At 40.0% G+C, this 18480-nt stretch overlaps 1 protein-coding gene across 5 annotated transcripts; it reads left to right on the forward strand.

Annotated features, from left to right (window-relative positions):
* Positions 1-3376: 3376 nt before the first annotated feature.
* vwa7 (von Willebrand factor A domain containing 7) lies at positions 3377-17632 on the forward strand. Of its 5 annotated transcripts, none has more exons than XM_036150229.1 (18): positions 3377-3749; positions 3826-3869; positions 4352-4623; positions 4764-4997; positions 7324-7420; positions 8201-8335; positions 8451-8646; positions 8742-8911; positions 10342-10454; positions 11774-11890; positions 12664-12864; positions 12955-13087; positions 13288-13440; positions 13538-13630; positions 13801-14081; positions 15335-15471; positions 15584-15743; positions 15865-17632. In XM_036150229.1, exons 3-18 carry the CDS (start codon positions 4381-4383, stop codon positions 16426-16428), a joined length of 3027 nt encoding a protein of 1008 aa, XP_036006122.1. In that variant the 5' UTR covers positions 3377-3749; positions 3826-3869; positions 4352-4380; the 3' UTR covers positions 16429-17632. The 5 variants fall into 5 exon arrangements, with proteins under 5 accessions (XP_036006122.1, XP_036006124.1, XP_012738317.2 ...); XM_036150231.1 differs by lacking the exon at positions 3826-3869 and having other exon boundaries at positions 3377-3560; positions 3658-3749; XM_036150230.1 differs by lacking the exon at positions 3826-3869 and having other exon boundaries at positions 3393-3408; positions 3524-3749.
* The last annotated feature ends 848 nt before the right edge of the window (positions 17633-18480 follow it).

Consider the following 18480-nt stretch of genomic DNA (forward strand, 5'->3'; position numbering starts at 1 on the left):
ATACATTTAACTGCAGAAATTCTCCATTCAATAAAAATGGTTTTGTGCGTCCTGGACGTCTGGAGTGATTATGGAAGGATTTGATCTTCCTCTTTCTTTGACAGCAGCTTCAAAACTACCACCAGTAGACAGAATTTACCCATTTAAACAGGGCGGACCAAATCAGTGTTGTACTTCTTATCCACTGTGGACGCAATCATTGAAAATCATATGCAACACGCCCACTTTTTGCTCTCAGCTTTTTTTTTGGTTGACACAATTTTGCGGCGATTATTTGGAATGTTTGAAAACCAGGCCCCAAGTTTATTTTATACAGAACACTCTTATTCGTGTACAGTATTAACAAGAACTACAGTATGTTTCGGGAAGTTTTCACTTAAAACTTGATTTTGGTAAAAAAACGGAATAGATTCGGGTCATGCAGGTAGGAAAGGCTGCAAAGTACAACCTCCCCCCCCCCCCCAAAAAAAAAAAACATTTCTTTCTTTGATATTGAAAATAAAACTGCTTCATTCATCAGATCCCCAAATTTTCTATCTTCACGCTACAGGCCAAGAGTGCATTTCCAGCTCCAATGCACTCTGACACAAATGAATCTGAGAAAATCAAATCAATATGGCGTAATGCCTAAATTTAACAGGTAAACAACAAAAACAGCTCGTGGATACCTTTTTGATCACGGAGCCACAATCCAGCCTTCAAAGAAAGATGCTCCCACTCCTGTTTTCTATCCTTCTGAAAGCCATGAAGCCAGGTCAGAGCAAGGATTGTTGTCCACACTTCATGTTTGGCGTGATTAAGAAACAAAACAATAAAACACAGGACAAACGGAGATATAAATTAATGAGCTTTACTGTGCAAAACTAGCACTTATGGCTTACTCCTTCATGTATTTAGTTCAAATCAAATCCAAAACAGTTCCAGGAAACTGTATTTACTTTTACATTGTAATTTTATGTGCTGAATTTAATCAGTATTTAACTGAATATCGTAACTTTTTTTTTTTACTTCAGTTTGACAAACCGCACCTGTCCAGGCTTTGACTTCTCCACCTCTTCTTTGGTCTTTCCCAGCACAGCACCTTGATATAGATTGTGAAAAGACAAAGGTTCAGTAGGGTACAGATCTGGTCCGGAGTGAAATTTGTCCTGTTTTTTAGGTCACTATCTTGTTGAAGATGTTTCCTGACTGTTTCTACTGCCTCTGATGTAGGTATGCATGTGAAAAGTGAGGTGACATCGAACGGCACCAGAGTTTCTCCTGGCACCATCTTTAAATGTTTGACTTTGTTAGCAAAGCCTTTGGAGTTTTCTATGTAATGTGGTGTGTTTCCCACCAGGGGGGCTAAAATACTATCAAGCTGTTTAGCAATGTTATATGTTACTGAGTTAATGCTGCTAACAATGGGTCTGAGTGGTGTTCCTTCTTTGTGGATTTTTGGGAGTCCATATAAGCATGGAATGTCTTCCCCTGGATATAATCTATAATAAGATGAATGGCAGTACTATAACTTGAATTGAGAAAGCTTTCTGGATAGCAAGCGAAACGTCGTCAAACCTCGGAAAAAAGTCCAGTTGTTTTTTTCTAACGTTTTTGGAATGACCATGACCTGGATGACTGAGGATCTTGACCAGCTTTATTCAACTTTAGTCCACTTAGCCAGCGGACTCTGTTGAATGACCAACGGAAATTAGTATTGTTATTAATTTTGCTTTCAAAACAGGTTATATGCAAACACACCAGATGTCATGTAACCACGACACAAATGTATTCAAGCTAGAGCAGGTTATTTGCATGTCATCATAACTTTAGGGGTCACTGAACATGTTTCTTTCAGTTATTTTAATAAATAAGGATGTAAAGGAAGTATTGACAGCCTGATTGTCTCCCTTCCTGTATTTGTGGTTTGTTAAGCAAGGATCATGTCTCTTCTACTGATGAGACATGGCAAATGTCCTCAAGAGATATGCCTCAGATCCAAAGCAGTAAATAAAAATAAATATATATGCCAAATCTGCCAACAATGCTAAATCTTATGCCACTGAAGTGTCTTCAGGGTATAGTTTTTATGTCTTATAACCAAACTTGCAAACAGCTGCATTCTTACACTGCAAAACATACTAAACTAAACTAAAAATAAGTAAGATTTTCTTGAAATGAGTGTATTTGTCCTTGATTTGAGCAGGTAAATAAGATTATCTGCCAATGGAAGTAGTCATTTTACCCCTAAAATAAGATAATTAGACATAATGCACTTTGAAATAAGTTGATGGAGATGAGTTGTTGCTAACTTAAGTGCCAAAATCTTATTCCATTGGCAGATTATCTTATTTATCTACTCAAATAAAGTACAAATACACTCATTTCAAGAGAATTTTAACTTATTTTTAGTTTAGTTTAGTCTGTTTTTGCAGTGTTTGAGGACATCTTTAATAGAAACATGATGGAGGAGCAAGAGCAAGAGCATGTGCAAAAACATAAAGCACTTTGCATTCTCAGTAAACATTATGCAGCTCATGGAACAGAAACTTTAGAGTGGTTGAACTAGTTTAACTACAAAGGTAAAAGACCCAACAAGAAAACAAACTACATTCAACCACAGGTGAACGGGAAACTGTCACTAGCACTTGGTTTCCCGTAAAGTCTAGGGGTTAGAAGACTCCACCCCCTTTCACCCACAACTAAAATGATGAATGCAAAGCCTTGTTTGCATTTAACATATATGTATGATTGTTCTCCTCTTTCTTTTAATCAATCAACCCCTTAAATCCTTCTCAAAATCAGTATAAACTGAAAAGAAGGGGCACTGCAAAAACGGAACTAAAAATAGGTACAATTTTCTTGAAATGAGTGTGTTTTTCCTTGATTTGAGCAGGTAAACAAGATGACCTGCCAATGGAATGAGTATTTTGACCCCTAAACTAAGACAATTAGATATTCTCCCCTCTAAATAAGATGATGGAGATGAGTTGTTCCTATTTTAAGTGCAAAAATCTCATTCCACTGGCAAATCATTCTTTTTACATGCTCAAATCAAGGACAAATACAATCACTTCAAGAAAACTTGACTTATTTTTAGTGTCGTTTTCGCAGTGGGGGGGTGGGGGGCAACTATTTTTTCTGTTTTTGCCCAAAATAGTTTGAACATCAGCTTAGTAAATCAGTCAAAAATCTCGGTGGACAGGGGGAGAAGAGTTGTGGGACTTGAAGTTTTTGACCAGTGTTATTTTATTTTGTGCGGAACAATGAGAGTAATGGATGGAGGGGGGTTGGGTAGGACTAGCCTGAACACCCTGCCTGGTTAATATATGCAACCCCATTGTACTGAATCAATGCACCATGGATTAATAGGGGCCTGGAGGAGCAAGAGGGCGGGGGGGTCTACGTAATGAGATCTTCTGCCTCGTGGTAAGAAACAAAGTTAAGACCCAGCAGCACCAACCACAATCTTATCCAAGGGCAACAAAGTGTTTTTACAATTGATATCTTAGTTTTTATACCTTTGTTATTTTTCCATCACCAGACGGCAGCTGCAAACAAGAGCCCAAGGACAGGCAAATGTGAGATAGTTGTTTTGTTTCACAGGGAGATTTGCAGTGACACTCAGCAAAGAGAACGTCTGCTTCACACGTTGCGGTGTTCTTGTGGTCACCCTAGATTCTCGGTGGTTGTGTGCTGTGCTATCTCTCCAGAAAAACTTTTTCTCAGGGGAAAGCAAAATCTCTGCAAAACATCGTCCCTAAACTAAGGTAAGGCGGTTTTAAATGAATGCTTTAAGAGTGCATACAGATTATATTGATGGTTTGTATTTAACTGACCTTACAGAGACTGCAGTGAAGAAATGAAACAAGAGTGTGGAAGGCAAAAAAGTTGGTTTGTGTATTATATAAAATTAGTAAAAACAAACTATAAATGCTGTAGCTTCAATAATAGATAGATAATTCATGCAAGGAATGAGGAAAAAGAAAAACTACCCCATCCCAGTGTGTCTTCGCTTTGACACCTGCTGAATGCAGGCTGGTACCATAGAGAGTGAGGATGTTTATAGGCCACATGCTTTGTTTCAGCGTCTCTTGGAAACACTGAAGCAAAGCCCGAGACTGTGAGAACCGTCCCAACGTATTGTGTTTTTGAAAAAAGTTGACAAAGAGCAAAACGAACGCTTGTTAGATAAAGGCTGAGAAGGAATAAAGGGGTGGTGAGATGACAGGGGAGAACACATTTAAGGTAAAGATCTAAATTGTCAATATAAACCCTGTCTTTGGTACTTTCCTCTAAACTGCAGCAGTACCTGGTTTCAATAACCCATAATTTGCCAAGCAACTTCCTGAATTTTAAGTTTTGCACCTAGGATGAGACCTTCTTCCTCCTTGGCTCATAATGTCACAAGATAGAGGAGCCTGTGGCAGAAACCAGAGGCAGATGTTCTGGTCCCTACTGGCGTGTCTTCTGTTTCTGGCGTCACCATGCAAGGGGTTCCTTCCCAACTTCTGGTCCAAAGTATTGACTCTATCATGGGACTCGTACACACACCAGCATATCACAGAACAGGCCATTCTCGCTGTCACCCTGGAGGTCCTGAGGGACATCGCAAAACAGGATGGTGTGCAGGGAGAGAAAGAGGTGAGGCTATGTTGGATGTCACCACTTCATATATTTTCTGTGTTTTGTGCATCACGTGATGGTAAAACAAGAACGTTCTGTGATGGAAAATGTATCAACATCATCTTGGCACAGAATGACCAGTTCTCATTTGCTCTCAGATCCGCCTTGGCCGTGGTTTCTGGAGAGCCATGAGAGACGTGGTGAACTCCAACGCAAACATGGACTTTCTGAAGTCTACCAGGTCTGACCCGATCTACCACTTTGACTCAGAACGAATTGACGGCTCTATCGCGAAGCTTCGGGAGTTCTGGACTAAGATTGTTGTCTCCACACGGGCCAAAGAGTACGAGAGCGCCCGTGGCAGCTTGGGTCAGCTGTTCCATTCCCTGCAGGTAAGAACTGACCCTGGATCTGTGATCTGTTAGCTGTTTCCCAATCAAACCCAGCTAACTCAGCATTTGTGAGATACAGTGCCTCACAAAAGTGTTCCTCTACCTCGTCATGTAACAACCACAGACTTGAATGTATATTATAGGCGTGATATGTTATAGAGCAACACAAAGAGGTTCAACCATTGCAAAGGGGAAATCATTTATTGTCGGTTCTATTTTTCACAGTAATCACAAAATTAGAGAGCATACTTATTATTCAGAGAAGCAGCCAACAGGTCCATGGTCAGTCTGGGGGAACAGCAACTTACAAGCTCCACATATGTGTGGAACCTTTGTTACTTAAATAAATCAGTGGTGTCCAAAGTCAGTCCTCAAGGACCGGTGTCCTGCATGTTCCAGGTGTTTTCAGGGTTCAAAACAGCTGAACCTAATTAGTGCTTAATTAGTAGGCCTCTGCAGACCTTGATGACAGACTTTGAAGGTAAATCGTTCATTTGAATCAGATGTGTAGAAGCAGGGACAGATCTAAAACGTTAATCATTAGGTAAGCACTTAATTAGTAAGTGCTTACTGGGACACAAGTTCTGAGCCACATATGATAAAGTTGTTGAGGTCAGCATGTATCTAAAATACAGTATGTGTCAGGATCCCCGGGGGCTTGATTTCTCATTGTAGCTTCCTGGGAATCCTGCCGCCTGCTTATGTTTTGCACCTTTAGTATTGTTTATATTTAGATCCTTGTTTCTGTCATTACTTTAAGTTTCCGTTCAGTATTTATGCCAGTAGCATTCTCGTATCTGTTGGATCCAGTTCCTGTTTCAGTCCACTTCTGTTCCTTATTATTTCAGTAGTTCTGGTAGATTTATATTTTCCGCCTGCTTTTCTTTCATTAATTTGGTCATTCTCTTATGCTGGGCCATTCTCATGTTTCCCTGTTAGGTTCTGTTCTCCCTCCACTCCTGCCAGTTAGTAGCTTTAATCAGCTCACCTGTGTAATTGTCTCCACCTGCTGCTCCTTCATTCTTCTCCCTTTATGTTCAGTTGGCCATTACTGGTTGTCAGGTCCTCCATATATCAACCGAGTAGGGCTGGATGATATAGAAAAAAAATATCATGTCGACAAAATAGAAATAATTTTGATCGATATCGATAATTATCAACAAATTCAAAACATTTATTTTAAGTGCAGCCCAGGCCATTTTATGCAGTTGCTTAATGACCTATTTTTCGATACAGAACACACAAACACTGACACTGACTCAACCCTTTATTAAACCAACTTTTTACTAAACTGCAAGTTTCAAAAATGAAAAGAAGAACGTCTGCTCTCTGAACTCGTTGAAGGGGGTGGAGCTTGGTGACCCAGTGTTCCTGGGTCTGAGGATAGGCTAGAAGGATAACTGTTATTCTACTTAACTTTTTATTGGTCCTTTTTTCTCTATCATCAATATCCATCTATCAATCGATACAGATTGTTATTGAATTATTGTTCAGCCCCACTACCCAGTTCTGTTCTTGTTCGCTTTGTTCCTAGTTCCTGTATCCGAGTTATCCCTGTAAGCCTTGCTTTTTAATTTAAACCATCCTCATTATTCATCATGCGCCTCCCGAGCTCTAGTCTGCACTTTGGTTCATCTTCCAGTATTCAAAACCTGACAGTATGGACTGACCATTAGCGTTTCATTTCTGAGGGGAGGGAATGACGTCTGACCCACAGACTCCGCTACCCCAACTCCCTGGCAATAGTCAATCTTCGTCCACAGTTTCCATCTCACATTTCTATATCCAATTATTGTACATATATAGCCAAATCTTGAGTCATTATTATTTTAAATCCTCAACAGAAAGAAGTGATCTATCTCAAATCAATGAAAGGGAAGAGTTTCTAAACTCAATACATCCAAAAGTTTCAAGACATAAGCACTCAATGACTGGAGTTATAGACACCTGCTTTGGATCAAATTCTCTATCAGATGGCCCATAGGTGTTCAAAGTATATATTCCAAAAGACTTCCTGTTGTGACTGCTGCAATTTCTCAACAAGTTGACTAGGGTGCACTTTTCCCCTTTGACTGTTTTTATTTGCAAAACAATTTGACATTTTTCTTCCTCTTAAATGATGACTATATTTTTCTTGGACATTTGCATATTGCACGTTGTAGTTTGTGGTTGTACCATGGCCAAATGTGATCAGGAATATTAATATGTTTTCAAAGCACTATATTTTCTTCCTTTTAGTTTGCATTCTTTTTACTTTTAAGGGCAGTTTAGCCTCAGTGTTCCGAAAAACAAAAGTCTTCTTTTCTCATTGTTATTCTAATATCAGGATTTCTACAGCCACAGTAACTGGGTGGAGATGGGCAAAAGATCGATTTACCTGCACCTCCTGCAGCCAGAAGAGCCTGCCGTTTCAGTGGCTAAAGGTGAATCATTCATATCTTCAATATGCTAAAAATGTCACTGACACATAAGAGAGATTTTTGTTTTTTATTAAGGATAATTTCGATTCATATTGCAGCCTTTTATTGTTTTGTGACTTTTTCATATATGTGCCTGTGCAAACTCTCAGTTATCCAGGTCATTGCAACAGCAAACAGGCTTATACCTAAGGCAACCGGACTATCATTCAGTTTATTCTGAAGACGCAATGACGCCTATCCATGGGTCTTTGCTAGTTCTGATGCCTCGCACTTGTGCAACCTGTAGTTGGTGCGCTGCTGTTTGTAAGGACATGGAGGTCCATCCTCCTAGGTGCATATATTCATTATTTCATGTATATGAATATATATGAATATTTCATATATGAAATAATACCAGAAATTGCTACAGAAAAGAATGCAATTCTGCTGATGTAATTTTCAATTTATGATGTACATGCAGGATAGTGAAAATGGAACGTGTGGGTCAAATTTCTACCTTTGAGTACTTGTATATATTTTGTTTTGTTTTTATGTCCAGTGCCATATAACTTCAGTGTGTAACATGGTGTAACTTCATAATGGTACTCTGTACCTCTGAGTACCATAGTATGTCATACTGTACGTCAGTAAAGAGTTTCATCACTAACAACTGATGCATCAAATACAAGCCCCTGTTCAATATTTTAGATTTATCGTTTGTGTTCAGTCACATCGTATAATAAAACTTTACATTAAAATGGGTTACATCTGGTAATCAGCTTTTTTTTTTGTTATTATATCTAGAAGATACACCTACCTGTAAGGACTGCTTCACTGCTACCTGCAGACAAAATCTCCTACCAACACTTTCAAACACCGAGATGAACTCCAATCTGCTCACCACCGGCTACACCAGCAGCTACCCTTTGAAGCCCAAAGGTCTTCATACACCTGCAGCTTCCTTCTTTCTGAAGGAAGCTGCAATTCTGAGGCGTTTATTCATTTTTTCTGATTCAACCAATAAACTTTAGCAGATCATTCCTTTCGCTTACAGGCAAATGCAGCCATGGAGGTGTTCTGGACAGAAGTCGACATCAGAGTCCCAGAGGGGGGATCAACAAAGACAGCAACTCACCAATCTTCTCCCCTCACCATTACCTCCATGTGGAGGCCGCAGCATTAGCCGCCAACGCCACTCAAATGGCACTAAGGGACCTCAAAGACACCGTGGGCCCCAAGGCCTTTCTCAAGTAGGTTTTAAGTACTCTTGTTACGAGCATCATGTTACGAAATCCTGCTGTAATTCCACTACTATTATGAATTCATGAAAACCACCCTCTGACAGGCTCTTCAGTGTGAGGCAGGCCCCTGCGTTGGTGTTTGTCATGGACACCACAGGCAGCATGTTTGAGGAGATCACAGCCGCTCGACTCAGAGCTCACTCCATCATCCAGAGCCGAGCCAACAGCGCCAGGCAGCCCGGCTCCTTTTTGCTTGTGCCCTTCCATGACCCAGGTGACCCCTTTTCCTTGCCTTTTCACTTCTTTTTGGCATTCATAACAAATAAATGATTTATACTTTTATACGGTCCACTACATACACGACACTAGGCACACTGAGCCACTCTTCAAAATGGGCTCTGTCTCCTTTTCTCTTCTTTTTTCCTATTCCTTCTTGTCTCAGTGTACATTTAACATGCAATATTGTCTGCATAAATTAGAATAAAGCTTCTTGCATATATAAATCAAGGGGAGCACTATGGCAAAAGCCATTTCTGTTTGTGAAAGTAAAATCTTTCAGGCTCTTTTTGGCATTAGGACAGTAATTCTTATTGCCACATTGCCAGACAGGAAACACACACAAAAAATGGGAAAGATGTGAGAATCTCAAGTAAGCTAGATGTGTGCTGAGCTTCATTAACTCCCAAAAGAAAATTGAATGGCTGTTCACCTAAACCTGACCAAATTGAGGAAGTTGGAGGGCAAGATAAAAAAAAGCTTAAGTTAGAGAACTTCAGCAACATTTTCAGTTTGGGATTACTTTCCTGAAATGACAGATTAATTTATTTTAAAGTTTTTGACACGTTGTTACTGGGGATGTAAGTACTTGTGAGGCAGCAGTGTTTTATGAATATGTCTGCCATATGTAAAAGCAAACAAAATAAAAAGACAGCTTCAATCTGATTTGCTATATAAACTGATGTTCATTAAGAGTTTTATTTTCTTGACTGGACTCCAGAATGTTTTTAATCTAAAACTAGTTTGGAGAACTTCAGAATGTTAATAAATAAAAATTGTCAGCCACTTGTAAATGGAGAATTAAAAATTAGGAAACGACTGAAAATGAATAAAGCTGATGACCTTGTATATATCTGTATGTTCTAGATGAAACAACCTCTGAGATAAACATAAGTGTTGGATTTGACTATGTTGTCACCTCACTGTTATCTTGTTAGAAAGGTTTTTCTCTTTCTCCATGGAAAATATAGACAGCACCTTACGCTATCACCAGTTAGTCTGTCATTTCTCAAGGAAAGAGCTCAATCATCCAAGGAAACGTATATCAAGTCATTATCTCAACATAATGTTGTCTATGTTGTTTAATTATCTGACTGACTCAAGATAAAAAGTGTTTCCTGTTAAAATGGATAACTGAAAATGTCCCACAGGAGGCACCACTGATCCAAATATTACTGTTAAGATCCTTTCAAACTGTCATAACACAGATCCAGAATGATAAACCATTAATTTTTATATAATCTTGAGATAACTCCTATTTTTGAGGCAAGCTTTGTTTTGCTAAGATGACAGAGAAACTAAATAACATAAGATAAATGATAAGTTGTCAAAGTAATTTTGTCTTTTGGTCTCTTCTTACCAATGCCTCTTCTGATTGCTTTGACTTTTATTTGTCACAGTGACATATTATTTTGCTTTATTGTACAGAATTTGGGCCAGTTTATGAAGACGAAGATCCAGACCAGTTCATGAAGCACATGGAGACCCTGGTTGCTCTGGGAGGAGGAGACGAACCAGAGATGTGCTTTTCTGCTATTCAAGTAAATCTAAAAGCTAAAATCCTTCTTTTTTTTAAATCAACTTGCCTATAGTTGTAATATGTAACTAAACTTGTAGAGGCTAAACCGACGCTTAAAGCCACTGGAGTATTTTAAACCGGAATCCTATGGTTGACGCGCATTTGCCGGGGTTAGATGGTAGATAGGAAATGTCCAGATGCTGTTCTTGCAGTTAAAAAAGCTGATTTATTTCCAACTTTGCTTGATTACAAAACAACAAATAATACGAACGGCCAGCTGTGGGTTGACAGCGTTTTCCCCGCCAAGCGGTCAAAACCGATTTACCTTTCTGGTGAAACACACACCCATACACACATCATTTCCTTTCTTATATAGACCCTTGTACAAATTGGCTTCTACAAAACTATTAGTCAAAATAAATCCAAAATGGATACAATTTATCATCATACAATACAAAGGAGGAAATTAGAATTGTTTTCTATTTTCTACTTATTTGTGAGCTCTGTTTTCCATTCAGTCTTTCATGTTTCTTAAAAGGATTTCTCACATTAAGATTAATTTACACTGTTTTTCTTGCCATGTTTGTAGGCATATTGGAAACGCTTTTGAGTATTATTATTAACCTGCTGCCAAAATATTTGCTAGTTGTACTCTAACAAATCCTCCCCAAGAATAATAAGAATAATAATGTTCCCCGCCTCTCGCCCAATGACAGCTGGAGATAGGCATCAACACCCATCGTGACCCCACAAGGGATTGGCGTGATAGAAAATGGATGGACGGATGTTATGAATTGAATTTTCAGTCCAAACTAAATTTGGACTGAATTGGATTACTAATAACTGCATATCAATTTGCATGTTTGTAAAGTGGCTAGTGGTGATGGCTACTGTAATTAGGTGCTAAATGAATTAGATGAATTTAATTCTTTAAACAGTGTGTCCTCGTGGAAATCCAACAGCAACTCTGGTCTTTTACAGGCTGATCTGGAGGGAGTCGCGAGCCCCTTTCCTTTATAATCCGGATTCCTTATTACAATTTTTGTAAATAAATTTAGGAAGTAAACTTGTGTTGCAAGGAAATTGCTTTGTTACATTTCAGTAAAACTTTGAATAAGAGTCGTAGTTGTCCTTTTCATCCAGATGATGGCACTGTTTACCCATGTCATTTTATGTGTGAACCTGACCAGGTAATCTAATCCAGCCCAGTTTCCTATTCAGGATTCTGTTGCCAGGGTTTGTAAAGAACAAGTGACTTTGCTTCACTAACCTTCTGCACAACAGCTATTCTCCACAGTCTCTGTACCTGCAGCTGCTGACTCCCCCTGTATGTGTTCTCAGCTGGCCCTCACCCACAGCCCGCCTCTGTCTGAAATCTTTGTCTTCACTGACGCTTCCCCCAAAGACGCTTATCTGTTTGATGCAGTGAAGGCACTCGCTCTAGAGAAACGGAGCAAGGTGGGTCCTCCCTTCTTTTAAATGAATTTAAAGCTATATCAGAAGAAGGGAGGTTTCTCCCTTCTTCTGATAAAGCTTCACTGTTTTCAAATGGTGACTTCTAAAGTTTTCCCAGCAGGGGAAAAGTTATGGAGGGGGAGTATGAGTCAAGAGATAAATAAGATGTTAAACAAATATTTGTATAGGTCATGATTTTAATAAAAAAAGAGATGCATACAATAAATAAATGTAAAAATAATTTAATAAATGAATAACAGTTAAGGAATGCATAATTAAATAAGAACAGGTGGAAATTGTTAATTGAAATTTCAAATGAAAGAAGCAAAGGTGGAAATTGTTTGTTAAAACTTGAAATGATTATATGGTAAAAGTGTGTCATTGTTTTAGTGCAGTAGTTATTTAATAGTCCTGCCAGTTAAAGTCAGTCAGCTGGACAAGCTGATTGGTCTGCTGTCCTGGGTAACCAATCAAAAGTTAGCAGCAACAGGAAGTACTGAGTTTAACTTATTCCATAACGGACGGCAGCACAGATAAAATGTCTAAATAAAGATTTTAACATTTAACCAAATTTAATCATTTGAGTGTTATAAAATATTCAGATTCATATAAATACTGATACATTTTTATTTCTTTTATTTATTGCAGTTTTATCTTTAGACCATATTATTTATGTTTCCAATGCACTCATGGGTAGGTCCTGCACAACGAAGCAGAGGGAGCAAACAGAGGAGGAGAGCTATTTGTGTTCACCTCAGCGATTGCTCTTTCTGCAGATAACATTTCTCCTCACTAAAGACCAGACACAGAAGAGGAGTAGGAGGAGGAAGAGGAGCAGTAAGAAACCTCTGTCGCCCGACCGTTTCTCTCTCTACTCCTCCCTGTCCGTCCTGTCAGGGGGAATGGCTGTATTCACCACCAACTCTGACATCCACAAGGTCTCTGCTATAGTTGAAGACAACACTGCTGTTGACAAGGTGACGATAGTTTACTCCACAATTATTTCAACATATTCAGATATTTAGGTACAAAGCTTCAGTCCAAACCACTCCTTTCTCTTTCCTCAGGTGACCCTCTTCCATCTAAAAAGCGATCCAGAGTTCATGACTGTGCATTCCTTCAGAGTCGACAGCTCAGTGAACAATGTCATCCTGCACATCACGGGCACCATGACTGAGTGCATCCTCACCAGTCCATCAGGTAGAGCATGCACGCTTTCTAACATGTTCACCTTGGAGAACATATATTGAAATGACCTGGAATTGACCTTCTGACAGCATCGGCATTTTTTTCTCACTCATTTGCTCAGATTGTATCTAAATTCTCTCAGTCTGTCTACCATCACGTGCTGTCTTTTCACAATTCCTTGTAATATCTGTTCAAATCCTCCCAATTTCCAGGCCAAAGTCAGTCCATGTTACGCGAGCGTGGCCGTCTAGCAGAGTTGGAGCACTTCCAGGGTCTGTATCGTATCAAACTGTTGCCTCCTGTTCAGGCTGGCCAATGGAATCTGCAAGCCCAAAGTGACGATCATTTAACCTTCAGTGTGATAGGTAAAAAAAAAAAAAAACACAACTCCAATATGTTTTTACGTGATAAGAAGTGAGCGTTCAGTCTAAGAAGTCCTTGTTTTCTGACCCGTATCGCCAGGTGACAGCAGCGTTGACTTCCTCTATTACTTTGCCACTGTGACTAATGAGACACACCCAGGCCTGGCCAGGGTGGATGGTCATCCTGTGGCAGGTGGAGCATTGATTATTTATTGAGTATTTATATGTATCAGTGACATTGAAAGATTTTGGCTAATTATTTGTGGTTACCATACAATATATATATATATATATATATATATATATATATATATATATATATATATATATATATATATATATATATATATATTGTTTTTTTAGGTTCCCCGGCCTTCCTGGTGCTCGCTGTTACAGGCCAAGCCTCGCCTATGGAGCCGTCGTTTCACGTGACGCTGCTTGGAGCTGAAGGAGAGAGTCTTCAGCAGGTGAAGCTCAATCGCTCCTCCTCTTCACCCGCCCACGGCTTGGAGGAGCTAGTGGGCTTCGTGGAGCACGTCCCCACAGTTCCCTTCAGTGTCCGACTTACCGGACTGGACGGCAGAGGGAACAAGCTGGAGAGGGTTTCCACAGAGAAGATTCAGCCCACTCGTATTCAGATTGCGGTAAAAAGGTTTTCTGATTTCTATTTTAATTTAAATTCTTAAATAGAGTTCTGGTTTGACGAATTGAAGCGGGGTTTTAAAATATTTTTGATCAATGGACTATAATTGAGTCCGTTTTCACCAATCTGTTTATTGCACTTTGAGTGCTTCCCTCAGTCTAAGGTAGAGCTCACGACAAACAAATGTTCAGAGTATTTCTTTGTGCGTGATTTCAAAAACAGAATATTTCAAAGTGAGTTTTAAGGAATCTGAGTTCTGGTGTAGAATAATCCAGTTTTCTGCGATGGACTGGTGACCTGTCCAGGGTGTACCCCGCCTCTCACCCATTGACAGCTGGAGATAGGCACCAGCACCCTAGTGACCCCAACAGGGATGGATAAGCGTGTTAGAAAATGGATGTATGGATGGATGGAATAATCCAGTTTTTGTTTGACCAGTAGCAGTATTTTAAATTTTGAGCCAAAAATTATCAAAACATCTCGAGATTCCACAATAAACATCAGAACAACCCTTTAATCAGCTCTAGTGACAATATCCAGCTACGATGTACAGGGGGAGCAGCATCATTCTATATTAACAAACCACTCAGAGTGAGGAACAAATGAGGACAAAAGGCAGCTTATATTTAACTCATAGTAAGAAGCAAGAAGACAAACTGGTGAAAGATTTAAAAATGTCACTCAGCTCCTTGTATAGGGCTGTTACAAAGAGTTGGGATGTGTTCCCTTTTTTTGTGAAACTTCAGTGTTTTAGATTATCATAAAGCGTGTATTGGCAGACAAAAAATAACCAAAACAAAAAATTAAAATCATTTCCAATTGATGATTTTATTCATTATGTAAAGAAACAGCACGGTCCCGTCTAAAACACAAGTAATGAAATAATTCAAAAACTGCAATTTGTATTTTCTCAGATTATCGTTGTATGCTTGTTTGATGATTGTGTGACAAAAAGCAAAACAAACAAAAAAATAGAAGAAGAACTCTGTTGGTGGGGAAAATACTGTATGGGATTAATAAAACTAAAATAAAGCCACTATAAAATGACTGAGACAGCCCTCCATACCAGAGAATAGCAAAGTTGTCACTGAATAAAAGTTTAATCTGAAGCTCTAGGTAGTACAAGAGTAAGACATATCAACGTGAGGAGATAATTCATAATTTAGCTTCCTACTGAATTTTGTTTAAAATTTCACCCCTATTTACAAAGTTTTAATCATGCATTTATCAATTTGTGCACCTTCCTCCCTTCAGATGACGTTAACCCCCCACCTCGTAGCAGGTCACCCTACGGTGGTGAACTTTGACATCTTCAACCACGGTCCTGCTCGACTCTTGAATCTGACCGCTGATGATGACTGTGGTTATCTCCTCATGAGGGGGCCGCAGAGGTAGGCAGACACAACAGAAAATAAATCTGTGCCTGGGAGCGTAGTCGTTCTGTAATGTTTCGTTTAAATGCGGCCCTCGTGTTAATGTAAATTTGGGCCTTTTGTCCCTCAGCCTGTTTGTTGAAGAGCAAGGCTCTTTCCGTGGCCAGGTTGTCCTCCTCACTCCCGCTAAGGCTCAGGCTGGGGCGACTGTGACACTCACACTCACCGTGCACACCCTTGACTCGCTGGAATCAAACTACGCGATCACATTCTTAACCGTGGTCTCCCTGGTGAGCAAAACAGATGGTTTGATGACAAATTTAATTCTTCTGGAAGCAGTCTTTCATGTCTATCTTTAAATTGCTGCACAAATTCCTCCCTGGAATAAGCATTCTCATTGTTTTGTGACAGGATGCTGACAGGTCTCCACCCTCCTGCTCTGCCGTGCTGGTCCAGTCTGACTGTCCTGCCGACTGCACCAAGTCCAGCTGGAGAATGTCTCTGGTCGTGGCAGACGATGTGCACTCTGGCCTCGCAGCCCTCCAGATGCACAAAGGTGACGGCGTACTGATGATTTTCCACAACCCGCCACCCACAGAGGAGAGCTTTGGAGAGACCCTACCAGACTTTGAACACCAACGCCTACACAAGAACAAAACGACCAGCAAAGGCCACCATCGGCACCACCACCACTACAGAGCGAGCTTGAAGACAGGGGACCCCCTTCTGAATGTGTCTGGGTGGGCACCGGGTTCTTCGCATCCACTGTGGGTCACGTACACGTCCAGCTGCTGCTCCGCCCAGGCAGAGCTGCTGGTGTGGGACAGAGCTGGAAACATGAAGCGCTGCATCCTAACATCTGGCCAGCAGAGGGTGCAAAGTGACACGGCCACGGAGAGCAGTGGGAGCGGACGGGCTACACTCACAGGCGTCATCTTCTTGCTGGTGGGCCTGCTGTGGTCTCCCCTGGTTTAGATTTATAAAATTACAAATGTTTTGCTGGTCAAAATTATCTCCAAAACAACCTGTTAACTGAAAACAGGAAGTGCACTTAAGGCAAATGAATGCTGGCACTGCTTTGATGTGAAATTAGTGATCATAAGATGCAAATGATGACATAAGTTATGAAAGACAAAGGAATGGTAAAGTTAATTTATGGTAAATTTTAGTGATAAAGGTAGCACTCAAATATTCACAGCAGGCGCTTGAGGAAAAAAACAATAAACAATTATGGCATAAGGTACATTTATTGACAGCTGTGGTAAAGAGGTGTAAAACATAATCAGATACATGAACCTTTAGTTACTGCAGCAGAATCTCCTACTGCAAAGTTTTACAACTTTTCAATATGAGACATTTTATTTGGTGGAAGGAGGAAAAATCCCGGTTTAAGAAATGATTCTCTTTTACAAACCCGCTGGTTTCACATTTATTGACACCTCTCCTGATAATGATTTGAACAGCCATCTTTTGCCAGTAGAATAGTACTTTGTGGAAAGAGGAATAGAGAAAGATCCCACTCTCTCTGTACGCTCCAACCATGGGAAACGCAAAAGGAGAACACAATCGCTCTGAGAGGTTCTTTCTTACTCTCTCTTTTCTTCAGCTCCTCCCAGCACTTTTGCTGTAAGATTTAGGTCTGGGACGGCTTTTCATTTTTCTGGCAGAGTCCACCTGGACATTTGAAAAATACCCAGGAGCTTATGATGCCACACACTGAAAAGGTTTCCGAAACCTTTGGGATGGAAACAGGCCCACAGCATCACAGATCCTTCACCATACTTAGTACATGACATAAAGTGCTTTTCACTTTTTTATCCTTGGTATCTTTATCAGACCCACCTGGATTGTTTGTTGCAAAAAAGCTCAACCATTGTTCCATCTGACTAAAGGAAAGAAAAATGCTTTTTCTTTTTTTTTGGTCAACTCCCAGACAACCAGTTGAGATACCATTCAATGCTTGTTGTGTGGCTTTGCTGATGTGTAGATGCTACTCTCTGCTCCATTAACATTGAGCGTTTAAGATTTCGTTGTACAGTCATGATGATTTGCCAGACAAAGTCCTCATCCAGCCCAGTTTGTTCCAGTTCCAGTTGTTTGAAATGTTACAATTATTACACTGACTGTAAAGTAATATAGGGCTTTTCTCTACCTGGAATAAAGTGCCATTGCTACCAACTATTTCTACTTGTTGAAGGTGTGTTGAGACAGATGTGTGTTTTCTGAGGCAGCCTGTGAATCAGCTCAGCCTTTAAATGTGACGTTCCCTTTAAACATGGTAACGGTCGGGTCAAGTTTATTTGTACAGAACATTTCAGCCACAAGGCAATTCGAAGCGCTTTACATCATGAAAACATAAAAACATCATAAACCCATCGAAACGACTTCTGTTTGTGAGACCAGTAACAAACATTGAATTTTATCACGTGAAAACGTTTATACACATGAAATATGTTGGTCACCATACTAACTCTAAACAGGTGGGTTTTCAGTCTACATTCAGTGTTTCAGCTGTTTTGCAGTTTTCTGGAAGTCTGTTCCAGATCTGGGGAGCATTGAAGCTGAATGCTGCTTCTCTGTGTTTGTTTCTGGGTATGCAGAGTAGACCAGAACCAGAAGATCTCAGTGGTCTGCAAGGTTGACAGCAACAGCAGGTCTTCAGTGTATTGTAATGGTAAGCCGCTCAGTGATTTACACTGTTCTAGGTTCTGAGCTACAGGGAGTAAGTGTAAAGGCTTCAGAGGTCACAGATGCCACAACAATATACTGATGCCCTTTTAAAGGATGTGCAGCTGATTTTCACCTGTGAGCGCTTTGCTGCGAACTTTTTTCAACAACAGGAATATCAGATTAAATGTCTTTGTGATGTGCTTTGCCTTCTTTCATGTCTTCCATTAGAATGACTCAAAAACTTAGCTGAACAATAGGCTTATTGTTGTAGAGTTACACAAGCACAACGCCTAGACACCTCCAGCATCACACACATGTGAGAACATGCTGATGAAAACTCAAGTACCATAAACAAAA

The sequence above is a fragment of the Fundulus heteroclitus genome, chromosome 18 (genome assembly GCF_011125445.2).
Source record: "Fundulus heteroclitus isolate FHET01 chromosome 18, MU-UCD_Fhet_4.1, whole genome shotgun sequence".
Taxonomy (NCBI): domain Eukaryota; kingdom Metazoa; phylum Chordata; class Actinopteri; order Cyprinodontiformes; family Fundulidae; genus Fundulus; species Fundulus heteroclitus.

Coding starts and splice junctions, on each gene's coding strand:
- vwa7 (XM_036150229.1), top strand. CDS start 4,381: ATGTCACAAGATAGAGGAGCCTGTGGCAGAAACCAGAGGCAGATGTTC. Junction 10,455..11,773: donor TGTGCTTTTCTGCTATTCAA/GTAAATCTAAAA, acceptor ATGTGTTCTCAG/CTGGCCCTCACCCACAGCCC. Junction 13,631..13,800: donor GGATGGTCATCCTGTGGCAG/GTGGAGCATTGA, acceptor TTGTTTTTTTAG/GTTCCCCGGCCTTCCTGGTG.